Source organism: Sorghum bicolor, chromosome 4, assembly GCF_000003195.3.
Source record: "Sorghum bicolor cultivar BTx623 chromosome 4, Sorghum_bicolor_NCBIv3, whole genome shotgun sequence".
Lineage (NCBI taxonomy): Eukaryota > Viridiplantae > Streptophyta > Magnoliopsida > Poales > Poaceae > Sorghum > Sorghum bicolor.
Window position 1 is genome coordinate 998,316 of NC_012873.2, and position 14,690 is coordinate 1,013,005.

Sequence of the window (14,690 nt, forward strand, 5' to 3'; positions counted from 1 at the left end):
TTGACGGACTTAATTTCTAGTTCCACTGACAAAATTCATGGAAAACCGAAAGTGCATAAGCTGGCAATATAGAGATGATTTAAAGATTGAATTCATCAAGTTCTTTTCCTGCTATGCATGTGTTCACAAGCTAAGGATTGGAAACCAAGAACAGGATCGGCCTCCACAGCTCACGCTCACAAATGGGACAAGGAAATATTTGCCAACTAGAGGGTTAAGATCCATATATTAATTACAGGCGCCACCCTTCAATATAGAACAAAGTAAGTTGATAACGACTGCTGGGAACAACTGTTACAGCATAAATATGACGCGAGTTGCGCACTAGATTCCTCTCCAGGGACCTAACTGACACTCTGATTTTCCACCCAATGCATGAAACGGCACGACGCGTCAGCATTCCAAGGTAGCTGCCCTGCCCCTAAGCATTTGGCGGCCAGAGCTTTGGATCTTGAGTTGTGTCCACGATGGTTGGAGGCAACCACTGCCACATTGCCATCCCAGGGAATGCTGCAGGGATTGGAGCACTTTTGTTGGCTGGAGCTTGCTGTGGCGGCACAAATGGAGTAAAAGCAGCGGGATGGTATGAAGCAGGATGAGGGAGATGGGGAACATATCCTGTAGGAGCTACACTCATAGCTTTGACTTGCTGCTCCAGCCTATCCTTTTCTACCTTCAGTCTCACTTTCTCTTCACGGAGCTCATTCTTCTCCTCCTGAAACAATAATAGAGCATTTCCTTAATTAAAACATACAAATTTGTTCAGGCAGTAGGCTTCTCATAGATGCGTGGGTTGGGAGGTTACACTGCCCATTCTTTAAACTTGCATAATTAAAAATGGCAAAATCTAGTCTACAAACTAAATTGGGCCAAGCAATGGCTGCAGACACATTGAGCATAATTGTGAGTTCATAGGTTTGCCTGCTTGGACCCTGGTGCAGAAGCAGAAGACCAAAAAATATCATGCATTTTCAAGAAACAACAAAACCTTAGAAGACATTGAGAAGCATGCAGATGGCATGAAATATTCTGAAATCCAGTAGAAATATTTGTAAGAATGATATGCTGTATGAGGAAGATACCTTAAGGTCCTTGATATTCTCCCGCAGCTTCTCATTTGATTCTTTAAGCTTTTCTGCCTCACCTCTAAGTTGTGCCACCATACGGGCTGCATCACTCAAGATGTTTGCTTTGTCCAACTTTGCTTGTTTACCAGGATTCATAACTGAACTTAATTCCAGAAACCTACAATTCAAAATAACAGATGAGAACTAAGATCTGTGTAAGTAGGTGCATTCACCATTCCTTTCTTGAGCAATGGTTTGATAGGTATAGTATATATTTTCAGTACCTGTCATTCAGCTTGTCCCTCCTCATTTTTTCACGACAAGCTTTGGATTTTGGACCAGATGAAGATGGCTCATCTCTACCCCTGCACAGAACAAAGTATTTATATTATAATAGAGCAAAACATAAGGAAATACCATGTGCAAAGTAGAAAGCTATGTTCATAGTGTTAGTGATTTCATTCACAAGCATAAGAAAATGAAACACACCATATCACATGAGAATTGAAATTTGTTGGAAGATAATTCACAGCAATATGCTATACTATTATCTGATTGCATTTGCACACTTAATGTTTTACAATCTTGAAGGCATCTTAGTACCTTCAAAAGCATAAGGTTTCCTGTTTGGTGTTCAAAACCCATGAAAAGGAAGAACAAGCTACCCAAATAGACACAGACAATGGGTAGGAACTTGACAGAGTTCAGCTACATGCGCGTACTTCACAATCAGAATGAAGAGTAAAGACAAGAAAGAATACCTTTTCCCTAAATTAGATTGGTCAAATCCACAAGCATCTCCATTGACACCCTCAATCCCAAGTCTGCTACAATTGCAAAGTAAGTACCAAATGCCACAACATGAAATACATACAGAGGAAATGAAAGTGCAGAGTAGCTGCTCAAGTATCTAATAAATCATTGTGCTGCTTTCATCTCAGTCAAATGATAAGAAGCAAACGTCTAGGATCATGATAACGCAAATCACTTGAATCAATATATAAATGCATGATGAGCAGCGGTCTCAGTCAAATGGCAAACGACTAGGACCATGACAATGCAAATCACTTGAATCAATATATAAATGCATGATGAGCAGCGGAAAAGGCTATACTAGCTAGCACACAAACTTCAATTGCTTCAAGGTACAACTTGTACATGATCACAGCAGAAGTAGTAAGTGTTTGATAACAATTATTAGTTCCTTAGAGACACCTGCAAAACAACTAGCACTGCGAATCACTGAACCTCAGATGCACATATCAAATCCAATCTACTCAGGGACAAGGAAACGTGAAATTTCTCCAACTTGCATAAACCAAACGAGACCATAGATAAGGTTACAGACTCAAAAACTGTCAGATGCATAAGCCCTCCCCCCCTTTCCTTTCAACAAAAACAAAAGATAATATGCGCATGTTGTTTCAAATAGCACATAGTTTTTAGAAGCTACACATCAGCCAAATCAAGTAATTAGTCTACCACCGCCCACAAATTTTTTTAACAAAAACAAAATCAGCAGCGACAACGACCTAGGGAGTATAAAATCCATGCACCGCGCCATAAACCGAAACGCAATCTACATATATACTACGACGAGAAAGGGCTGCTCCGGTTGGCATCGCCGTACCCTCCGTCGCAGAAGATGGCGAGATCCCCGTCGTCGCCGGCGCCGCCGAGGAGGAAGTCCTCCACGGGGTCTCCGCCTACGGCGCAGTCCATCGTCGCGGCGGCCGGGGGGGATTCGCGGTCGGGGAAAGTCTAGGCGAGGCTAGGGTTCCGCGGGGTCGGTCGGTCGAGCGGGCGGGCGAGAGCGAGACGAGAGGTCGAGAACGAGCCGGTACCGGGAGAGCGCTTTTGCAGAATGACCCCCCTGGAGGCGCCCCGCTTGTTAACAAGGTCCTCGCGGAGGCGCGGGAGAGGGACTGATTTGAAATTTCGGGAGACGCGAGGGGCCTTGGTGTGTGAAGTTGGTGGAGGGCTGGTTGGTGGTGGCTTGGCAAGAGGTTGGAATGGAGAAGGAAAAGGAGATATGGCCATGTGAAGAACAAGATGCATGGATGGATGGTCTGTGTTTGTGGTCCTGATCGTCGTTTTGTGTGCTTTTGTGTATTATATGCTGTCACCGTGTGTAATTTAAGGTTATGTTTTGATACAGAGGCTAATTGCTTAGCCAACTAAAATTAACTAAATTAGATTATCAAAAAAATTAACTAAATTAGCTCCAGTGTGTTCAAATAGAAGCGCTAATAAGCGGAGTACTTTTAACTAGTTGTTAGCTAGCCAACTAACTAGCTAACCTCAGTTAATTTAAGCTAATTTTAGTCCAAATAGTAACTGGTCCTAGCCCATCCAAATAGCTCTTTCATCTGATTCATGTATATATTGAGGACATGCTTGTTTCGACGATGACCTATCGATATTGAACATGTATATGGTATCTTATCCCATCGCAAAAATATATGAAGAAATGTAGAGAATGATTTGGGTATATATATTAGCTAATGTACCACTTTTTATGTCTTATGTTGTACTTATTTCGTTATAAATTTTAAGATATTTTTTTGTTTTCTTATATACGCAATTTTTACTATACAATTAGATATACACTATGTCTAGATAAACACTCCGTAGTAAAAATAATATATTTATAAAAGTTAATTAACATGTCTTATATAATTTAAAGAAGCAGAGAGAGAGTACATAAATATTAAGAATAGGAAGTTTATATCATATAGGCAAGATTCCATGCTCTTTGTGTGGGTCGTGGGAGAAACATGGATTTGAGTGAATGTGGGTAAGGTAGACCACAGATATGAGATGCACAGAGGATGCACAAGGACTGGCCCTCCGTGTGGCGACCAAACGGCGAGCGCGTGGACTCAACACTGGACTTGACAGTGATGGGCCGTAGTGGATGAAAAGTATAGTATATTTTGGTGGTGGGCTTACTTCTACCTGACGGATCGGATTCCCTTCACCAACTTGGTTGGGCTGTTTTCCAGAGCCCACTATCTACAGTTGTTTTGGGCTGTCACCTGTTGCAGTGGGCCAAGTCAGGTGTGACCGTGACATGCAAACCACCTGATGCCTTTATTTTTTTTTTCTTGACAAGAGAGAACAAATGCCTTGAGACTAGATGAGACTGAGACTACCAGGGACAGGGAGAAAGCAGGAGCTGACATTTCTAACACTGATCAGACATTCCCATTGAATTTTCCTCTAGATTCCATTATTTTTGCTGGGCTCACAAAGAGCAAAAGCATAAAACATTGGTTAACACTACCCAAATTTCCTTACAAAAATGTTCAACAAATTTGAGGGATAGATGGCTTGAGTTTGCATTACAAGTGCTACTTGGACCTTCAGCTTACAAGATACGCAGCTCTCCCGCGTGCTCGAGAAAAAGACCTTCAGCTTACATATCCTATGCCAATGCCATCCTCGGTTCAGCAGCAGTGGGGCCAACTCTGCGTAGAGGTAGAGCTATGATTATTCGTCTGTAAAAAGGAGGGCAACTTCCTGGCTTTGGACTTTCGGTCCAAAATTCCATATATGTTTTTTGCACCTCCACTTGATCTTGATGCCTGTCAACACACACAGGGACAGACAGATGGATGCTGCTCCAGCTCCACTCACCCTCAAGAAAAATTGCAATCGGTCGTCCAAGTGCTGCCTGCAGATTCCCTTCTTCTGCATGCCTCTGCTTTATACCCTCCCCCCCCCCCCCACACACACACAAAGCAATTGTTCCATGGATGGATGGAATTGATGGATGGATTCTCCTCCTTTTTTATCACCCAACTACAAGAGTGCAACAAGGGATTGCAAACACCTGGAAATGTGCCGGGCAATCTACCAATTGCTGGGTATCATTACTGATCACTAAGCTAGATGCATGATCCACTACCGCCACCTAATTGCGTCTCATCAACTCAACAAAAAAAAATTACTGCTTTTTTATCTGAATTAATTAAAGAAGGACCCAATTCAGGACTAATGAAGAGATAATTGTCTAATCTTTCTAGACTATTGGTTCTTTTTCCTCCAAACATTTTTCCTTGACTGTACTAAGCTTCTGAAGTTCTAGTTGTACAGTAGAAGTGTGCCATAGGGAAAAGACCAAATTGATACATAAAAAATAGACAAGCTTTTTTATTAGAAAAATATACATGATAAGAATCCTAATTTAGATGCATATATTTCAGAGAAGCAACTGAGAAATTTTGGACAAAATCCAGGGGTTTTACCTTTCGGCAAATGAGATAATAAAAAAACTAGCCATGGACAGGAGATTGTGAAGTGACCAAGAAGATCTTCAACATCCTCTGATATCTCCTGCTTCTCAAGCCCTAACAACAAGTGGCTTCCACCACCTCCACTGCCAGCATATTTTATGCCTGCACAAAATGGTTGACATGCTGTGAGCCGTTGCTTCTGATCCAGTGCTCATCATGAGATTAAAGAAAGCTAATCCCTGGGTGCAAAGCAAAAGACACCACAAAAATGTCACCTCCTAATGAGCCCAAAAAGAAAACACCACCACAGAGAGAGATGGACTCGATATTTTTAAACACACGCCCACACAAAAGAACTCCATATGTACCTCATCCCTACATGGCAACAGTGATGTGGCTGACCCTGAAAATCATGCTGTTTTTTAACCATATCCTAAAAAAACATCTTTTTGGTGCCTTGCACTAGCGCTTGGTATGGTGATGACAACTTTTGCAGATTCATGGATGGTCATTCATTAAATTATTAGAAAGGTGGCTGGAAATGCTTTGTCCAGTGGAAAATAAAGGCGCAGATGTACCTTAAGGTTAAAAATTAGCGCAGCCATCTTGGGGCTAAATGGTGATAAGTTACCGCCACTTCGCTGCTGTGAGTTTGTCAGCTGCAAAGCATGCCTTTTAAAAAAACAAAAAGAAAATCAGAGTAGCCGTGAAGCATGCCTTTTGGTCTTGTGATCCAAGAACACTGAAACAGCTGTCCTGAAACTGACTTGTGTGCAGCACTGGAACAAGCTAGGTGGTTGCTCATACATTTAACATTTTGTTGTTGGTAAAGTAGTAACTATTGAAGTGTAGTTCAAATGCTGCTCAGCTCATGTTTTTTTTGTTAGACTACCAGTAAAAAATTGGTCTTAAACTACAGAAAATGTTTTTGAATTGACAGTCCATCGTGAACGTTTTTACCTGACCCTTTTCTGTACAAACATGTGAGGTATTCACGGATAAGAGTTTACACTGTGATTTCACATTACAGGATCGGGACATTCTATTCCTCTGATTAAAAGTAAACTAATGCTGGTCAATCATGAATCATGCAGCGCAAGTAACGTGTATCAATTCCTAACTCATGACTTTGAAGTTTTAATCATGTTTTGTTTATCATTTGAATCGTACTGGAGCAACTTCCAGTAGCACCAAAAAAGTCCATTGCGATAGTGTTTGAAGTTTGAACTGCAAGCAAACCCTCTTGCTTGCTTCAGCAAGCAACCTTGGCCTTGTTTTTTTTTTTTCTAAAGCATGTGGTTTGGACTTTTGAATTCTGACCATTAACCATTAATATTGTTAATAATGTCGTGTCAATGTCATGTCATGTCAAAGAGGTTTCTACTCTATCTGTGGACTGAAAATATGAAATTTTGGAAACAAATTAAAACGAGAATAGTTGTTGTTGTTGACATTGCTGCTTTTCTTAAAAAGATAGGAACATGACTACTTATGAATCGCCCAAGGCAAAAATATATATATACTAAAAAAAATTGTTACCAACTCCGTACAGTTCATTGCACCTATGCCTGCATGGCCGCATGCTCCCAGCTTATTCAGATGTCAACCATACCCTAAAATATTCTTAGGTTTCACCTGGACCAGAAACCCTTTGCTTGAATTACAAACAATTTAGCCGACATGGAAATGCGCTAGATTGCAGATAAACTTGTACCAAGAATCCAAGATCATGCCATCTGACTTTTCTTGCAGATGTATATTCATATGCAGGCAGCAGAGACAAAGGCTGCTAACTAACCTTGTGCAATGTGAGGATGCATGTCAGTGTCGTCTACTCGTCTCTGCCACTCGTTCTCTGCAAAATATTTTGCCAGTTGCGCCGGCAACCTCTCCAAACTTGCACACAAAAAAAGATTCAAATTGAAGAAAAAAAATCCAAGTTGACTTTGGCAATCAGACAAAAATGCTAAAACAAAAACGCAGAGCATCCTGTAATTGTTTGGTCTGGTCCTCTCGAATATCAGGCCTTGTTTAGTTCCTAAAAAGTTTTACAAAAAATTTCATATTTCTCGTCACATCGAGTCTTGCGGCGCATACATAGAGCATTAAATATAGATAAAAATAATAGTTATTTGCACTTTGTCTGTAATTTACTAGATGAATCTTTTGAGCCTAGTTTGTCCATCATTGGATATATATTTGTCAAATGCAAATAAAAGCGCTACAATGTCCATTTTGTAAAAAAAAAATAAACTAAACGAGGCCTCAATATTTCAAATCAAACACCGATGAAATTGGCCGACAGCTTCCTAGCACAGCCGTCAGTTTCTTTCCTGTTATTACTTTTCGTTGCATGTCTCCTGTGCTCCATCATTATTCTTTGGCTCGTGGCTACAACAAACTCCACTGTCAAAGCATGTCTTGGCTGGTGACTAGCTGAGACAGTTGGCGTGTACACATCTGCTAATCTAGATCAGAGCCCAAATTGTTTGCATTGCTATATGCACTATACTATAAACATACAAAATCTAACATCTGTCTCATTGGGCACAATAATCATGATTGAACTATATATAGAGTATAGAGAATTATTAATTAGTACAATCCAAGATTTTACCAATTTGTTTCCCTTTTCTCCAATTAAATTTATCGAGGTCCTAGGGTCTTCCACTCGGTGCCGCTGCCGCTCTCGTCTCCACCACTAGAGGTCCCCTCTCCCTCCCTCCTCCGTATATCGCCGGAGGTTGGAGGAAGTGGAGATCCATCATTTTTAATAAGTTTTTTCTAGTAGATCGAATCTTTAGGGTTAGAGTCTCTCCATGCCAAGTTTCTTAGTTTTGGGATTTATTTTCTCCTTCTCCTCTCCGGCGACGACAAGAGTGTAGGGTAGAATTGTTTTCTCCATGGCGGCTCTGTTGAAGATGTGGGCAACAACTACGGCGTTGGCATCCTCACCGGTTTGACGACATGGAGACTTTTATTTCCAGGCAGCGACATCAAGGTGGAGATGGTGTCGCTGCTATAGAATAATTTTCTCCGGTCTCTTCTCTATTTTATTGTCGTTAGATATGGTCACGATGAAGGACTAGTAAGAATAAGTTTCATCAATATTTCTCATTATTTGGTGGCAGAAAGAAGAAGAAGGAAGACATCAGAAAGAAGAAGTTTTTCAACTCCACCTATATGAATGTTGGTCGTCATTCATTGAGCATCTATTCCCAGGCCTTTCGCCGAGTGTTTGCCTGTGCGGTCATCTATACTGCAAAACGTCTTACAGATTTGATTTTAAGATCTGGAGTTATTCACAACATTGGTACAATTTAGATGAAAATCATTTTCTGGATTTTATGTAATCCAGAGTGCTTGTAACGTGTTCATGTATCCAGCTATTTTTTTTAATATAATTCTTCTTTCATCGCAAAAAAATAAATTTATCGAGAGGGAAATCTTTTCCCATTTTTTCTCCATAATATTATTAGGCAAATGTGGCTAGGATATTTGGAGCCACACTTTGCCATGACTAAAAAAAAATTCATAGTTGTTTCTCAATGACATGTGCGGCCAAAAAGAATAAGTTTAGTTGTCATTCTAACACTTGCTAACTTGATCATACTTGTCTAGGTAAAGCATGACAAAGTGTGACTATCAACCAAATATTAAATATTATTGTAGCCTCCGGTTCCGGAGGTCCATTTTTCCTATAGGCTATAGCAAGCTGGTTAGCTTTGGGAAGCCAAAGCTGGTCGTAGCTCTTGACTACATTGTCCCTGGTTTAAGTCAAAGGGGGAAAAAAGGAAATCTACTGCTACTACTAGTACTAGTGGACAAAATTAAGTTTGGTGCTAAACTAGTAACCATGGCTAGTAAACAAACAATCTCGTTAGTTAACGACTTTTGTTTGTGGCGCGCAGCCGTGATGCGCGGTAAGACTTATTTGCTGACCTTTCTGGTCCAGCAGCCATGTCAATCTCATCCTCATCTCACTCAGCGTTGACTTTGTCAAACCCCCGGTCAAAGCCCTCCGTTTCGTGATCGACGGGCGCGCGCGCCTGCTGTTCTGCAGGTCACACCGCCGCGTGTTCACTCTCCAGCAGCCGTTGACCTCCATTAATCACTGGCAGGATTAAGGTAGTCAATGCTAAGAAGCAAGAGATACAACATATACATGGCAGGATCAGGTCAGTCAGTCAGTCGGACAAGATGACGATGATGGCACACGCACACTGAAAGATCAATCTCAACTCTGAAGGTGACATTTTTTTTTTTAGCTGCGGCGTCCAGATGTATCCAACAAATTGAGCCAAAACCAAAAGCAAGCACTCTGCACGACTGCACTCAACAACAAATAATATACACACACTAACAAGAAATTCTACTAATAAACTTTAGAGATGGGTCTCAAATCATGATGACATGTACTACCTACTTTATAAATCACTTACCTGAAGAATTAGGACAGATCAGGTCAGGGATGCTTAGTATTAAACTTGAGCTGCAGAGTCAAACCAAGAGTACCTTCTCTCTCTCTCTCTTTTCCTTCTCACTCCTCTCTCTCTCTCCCCCCTCCCTCCTCTTCCTCTCTCTCTCTCTCTCTCACTTCTTCCTGCAAGGGAACAAGAAGATCAAGGCAGCAAGCAAGACTGAACAAGGACGATCTGGCCATGATCCCAATATGTGAGAGAATTCATGGCGCTTGCTCATCATCACCATTAGCTAGCTAGCTAGCTACTACCTCCCGGCTACTGAGCATCGCTGACCACCACCCTTGTCGACGTTGTCGTGTGGCAAGGCCGGCCGGCGACATGGCGAGCAGAGCAGCGGCGATGCTGCTAGTGGCGCTGTGCACGACGGTGCTATCGCGGTCCAGGAGCTTCGCCACCGCGCAGTCGTGCAGCGCCGGCGACCTCGCCGCGCTGCGCGGGTTCTCGGCGGGGCTCGACGCCGGGGTCGACGGCTGGCCGACCGCCGCCAACGCGTCCGACGACGCGTGCTGCGACTGGCCCGGGGTGACGTGCGACGAGTCAGCGGCGGGGGTCGTCGGGCTGGCGCTTCCCAACCGGACGCTGCGGGGGCAGGTGTCCGCGTCGCTCGCCGGCCTCGCCGCGCTCCGGGTGCTCAACCTCTCGGGCAACGCGCTCCACGGCACGCTGCCCGCGGCGCTGCTCCGGCTCCGTACCCTCGTGGTGCTCGACGTCAGCGCCAACGCGCTCGCCGGCGCTCTGCTGGCGGCCGGTCCGAGTCCGATCGACCTCCCGTCGCTCCACGTGTTCAACGTCTCGTACAACGCGTTCAACGGCACCCACCCCGTGCTCACCGGCGCGCGCAACCTGACGGCGTACGACGTGTCGGGCAACGGCTTCGCGGGCGCCGTCGACGCCGCCGCGCTGTGCGCCGCGTCTCCGGCGGTGCGCGTCCTGCGGCTCTCCATGAACAGGCTCTCCGGCGCGTTCCCCGCCGGGTTTGGGCAATGCCGGTCGCTCGTCGAGCTCTCCCTCGACGGGAACGGCATCGACGGCGTTCTTCCGGACGATCTCTTCGGCGTCACGTCGCTGCAGTTCCTCAGCCTCCACACCAACTCGATCTCCGGCGGCCTGTCGCCACTCCTGCGCAACCTCAGCAGCCTCGTCCGCCTCGACTTCTCCTTCAACGCCTTGTCCGGTCCGCTACCTGACGTGTTCGACGCGCTCGCCGGCCTCCAGGAGCTCTCGGCGCCCAGCAACCGGCTCTCCGGCGAGCTCCCCGCTACGCTCTCGCGGTGCCACCGGCTCCGACTGCTCAACCTCCGGAACAACTCGTTCGTCGGAGACATCGGGCTAGACTTCCGCGCGCTCAGGAACCTGGTGTACCTCGACCTCGGCGCCAACGGCTTCACGGGGCCCATCCCGGAGAGCCTTCCCGAGTGCAGGGGCATGGCCGCGCTCAACCTCGGCCGGAACAATCTCACCGGCGAGATACCGGCGTCGTTCGCCAACTTCTCCTCTCTGTCCTTCCTCTCGCTCACCGGCAACAGCTTCTCCAACGTCTCGTCGGCGCTGCGGACGCTGCAGAGCCTCCCCAACCTGACCAGCCTGGTGCTCACGAGAAACTTCCACGGCGGCGAGGAGATGCCGTCCGACGACGCCGGCATCGCGGGGTTCCCCAGCATCCAGGTGTTTGTCATCGCTAACTGCGAGCTGCACGGGGAGATACCGTCGTGGATCGCCGGACTCCGGAAGCTGAGAGTGCTGGACCTGTCGTGGAACCGGCTCGCCGGCCCGATCCCGCCGTGGCTGGGGCAGTTCGACCGCCTCTTCTACCTCGACATCTCGAACAACTCTCTGCAGGGGGAGATACCGGGTAGCTTCACGCGGATGCCGGGGCTGGTCGCCAGCGGCGCTCATGGCGGCGGCGGAGACGACGACGAGGCGCAGGTGCATGACTTCCCGTTCTTCATGCGCCGGAACACGTCGGTGCAGGGGCGGCAGTACAACCAGGTGGACAGCTTCCCGCCTTCGCTGGTCCTTGGACACAACAACCTCACCGGCGGCGTGCCGGCTGGCCTGGGGGCGTTGACCAGGGCGCACATCGTTGACCTGAGCTGGAACAGGCTGTCGGGGCCCATCCCGCCGGACCTGTCGGGGATGACGAGCCTCGAGTCGCTGGACCTGTCCAACAACGCGCTCTCCGGCGCGATCCCGGCGTCGCTGACGCAGCTCAGCTTCCTCTCCCACTTCGACGTCTCGTACAACAACCTCTCCGGCGAGGTCCCCGTGGGCGGGCAGTTCTCCACGTTCTCGCGCGCGGACTTCCAGGGGAACCCGCTGCTGTGCGGCATCCACGTGGCGCGGTGCGCGCGGAAGGACGAGCCGCCGCGCGCGTCGGACGGCGGCAAGCAGGAGCGGAGCGCCAGCGCCGGCGTCGTGGCGGCGATCAGCGTCGCCACGGCGCTGCTCGTCGCCGTGGCCGCGGCCGTGACGTGGCGCGTGTGGTCGAAGCGGCAGGAGGACAACGCCAGGGTGGCGGCGGACGACGACGACGACAGCGGCAGCCTTGAGTCGGCGGCCAAGTCCACGCTGGTGCTGCTCTTCCCCGCCGGCGAAGAGGAAGACAGCGGCGGCGGGGACGGGGACAGCGGCGAGCGCACGATGACGCTGGAGGACGTGATGAAGGCGACGCGCAACTTCGACGCGTCCCGCATCGTCGGGTGCGGCGGCTTCGGGATGGTGTACCGCGCGACGCTGGCCGACGGCAGCGAGGTGGCGGTGAAACGGCTGTCCGGCGACTTCTGGCAGATGGAGCGCGAGTTCCGCGCGGAGGTGGAGACGCTGTCGCGCGTCCGGCACCGGAACCTGGTGCTGCTGCAGGGCTACTGCCGCGCCGGCAAGGACCGGCTGCTCATCTACCCGTACATGGAGAACGGCAGCCTGGACCACTGGCTCCACGAGCGCGGCGGCGGCGGCGGCGGCGCGCTGGCGTGGCCGGCGAGGCTCGGCATCGCGCGCGGCGCGGCGCGCGGGCTGGCGCACCTGCACGCCTCGTCGGAGCCGCGCGTCCTGCACCGGGACATCAAGTCGAGCAACATCCTCCTGGACGCGCGGCTGGAGCCCCGGCTGGCGGACTTCGGGCTGGCAAGGCTGGTGCTCCCGACGGACACGCACGTGACGACGGACCTGGTGGGCACGCTGGGGTACATCCCGCCGGAGTACGGCAGCTCGTCGGTGGCCACCTACCGCGGGGACGTGTACAGCCTCGGCGTGGTGCTGCTGGAGCTCGTCACGGGGCGGCGGCCGGTGGACATGGCGCGGCCCGTGGGCGGCGGCCGGGACGTGACGTCGTGGGCGGTGAGGATGCGGCGCGAGGCCAGGGGCGACGAGGTGATCGACGCCAGCGTCGGCGTCGGCGTCGGCGAGAGGAGGCACCGGGTGGAGGCGGCGAGGGTGCTGGACGTGGCGTGCGCCTGTGTCAGCGACAACCCCAAGTCGCGGCCCACGGCGCAGCAGGTGGTGGAGTGGCTCGACGCCGTCGCCGCCTCCACGTCGCCGGCGCCGCGGGCGACGGACACGGAGCACACTGTGATAGTTGTAACGGGAGATGAATGGAAAATGAAAAATGAAATTGGAGATGTGCACTTGTAAAACTAAAGTTTTGGAGTAGTACATTGATCAATTAACCGTATTTATATAGTCATAGTCATAAATACACAGAGTAACTGCTGACACTGTAACAAATCAGAAAATATATACTCTTCTCCGTCTCCGGTCCTTTCGTTCAAAGAAATTGTTACTGTATGATCATTATTCACCATACAGTACTCTCCATTGTCAAATTATAAATCATTCCAATTTTTTAGAGTCAAAACATTTTAATTTGGCCAAATTTATATTTATATAACCAAATAATAACATTTAAGATATTAATAGATTTTTTGTTGATTATATTTTCGTAGCACTATTGGATGTTATAAATCTTTACGGTTCTCTTTATAATTTTAGTTAAACTTCAGATTCTTTGACTCTCCAAGAAATTACAATGACTTATAATTTAGAATGGAGGGAGTCTATATTGTTAATATTTTGTAAGGCTATAGGCCCTATAATGATACTGTTCATTACTCAAGAAGCTTTTTTTTGTGTTTGGGGTAAAAATGAACTAAGGAAGAAGGGAAGCCGATGGAGCTGGCTCCACCAGCTCTGTCTCCATTGTGCTACAATGTTCCTACATTGTTAGGCCCTATTTAGATGCAAAGATTTTTTTGTTGTTTAAAAAAAGTACCATGTTTTATGATATACTTTGGTTTTGAAAACCATAACGATGTTTGGATGTAAAGAACTTTGTAGTTTTGAAATCATGGTATTGCTAAAACTCTAGTCTTTTGGGAGTTTTAGAAACTCCACTCTCTTCCATCTTAAAACATGGATTCACACATCTCTTGTTCTTAAACTGAAGTTTCTTGATACTGTAGTTTCTTAAAACCATAACATCCAAATAGGGGCCTTAACAGTGATGGAGTACCCCCGGCACCATAGGAATGAGATTAATAACATAATTATGATGCCTGCTAGATCGCCTTCTAGCCAATCATGCTGCTTATATGTAAGGTTGCTAGCCACAATCTACCACAACTAACTTTAGTCAAGTGTGGCAAGCCACAAAAAGTGTGGTTAGCAAATTGGTTGCCACACTTTGCCATGCCTAAAGGAATCTTGCCACACTTTTTAACTCTATGACATGTGGAGCCCAAAAGAATCATGCCTAAGCTTAGTTGTGAACCAAACACTTGCCAACTTGATCAAACTTGCCTAAGGTAAAGTGTGGCAAATTATGGCTAGCAACCAAACAGCCCCCTAAACACAAGGTGGAGCCAGCCCTCCTAGCACTTCCTCGCCCAAAACTTGACCATACGCAA

At 47.3% G+C, this 14,690-nt stretch overlaps 2 protein-coding genes across 3 annotated transcripts; one reads left to right on the forward strand and one right to left on the reverse strand.

Moving 5' to 3' along the window:
• On the reverse strand, window positions 59–3,060 carry LOC110434655 (transcription factor ILR3-like). 2 transcript variants are annotated; one of them, XM_021459207.1, is made up of 5 exons: window positions 2,698–2,919; window positions 1,829–1,894; window positions 1,352–1,432; window positions 1,083–1,245; window positions 59–715 (listed from the first exon to the last, which is right to left on the reverse strand). In XM_021459207.1, exons 1-5 carry the CDS (start codon window positions 2,787–2,789, stop codon window positions 422–424), a joined length of 696 nt encoding a protein of 231 aa, XP_021314882.1. In that variant the 5' UTR covers window positions 2,790–2,919; the 3' UTR covers window positions 59–421. The 2 variants fall into 2 exon arrangements, with proteins under 2 accessions (XP_021314882.1, XP_021314883.1); XM_021459208.1 differs by having other exon boundaries at window positions 76–715; window positions 1,829–1,891; window positions 2,698–3,060.
• Window positions 9,609–13,538, forward strand: LOC8085201 (phytosulfokine receptor 1). Its single transcript, XM_021458507.1, has one exon. The coding sequence runs from the start codon at window positions 10,108–10,110 to the stop codon at window positions 13,417–13,419; it is 3,312 nt and encodes a 1,103-aa protein (XP_021314182.1). The 5' UTR covers window positions 9,609–10,107; the 3' UTR covers window positions 13,420–13,538.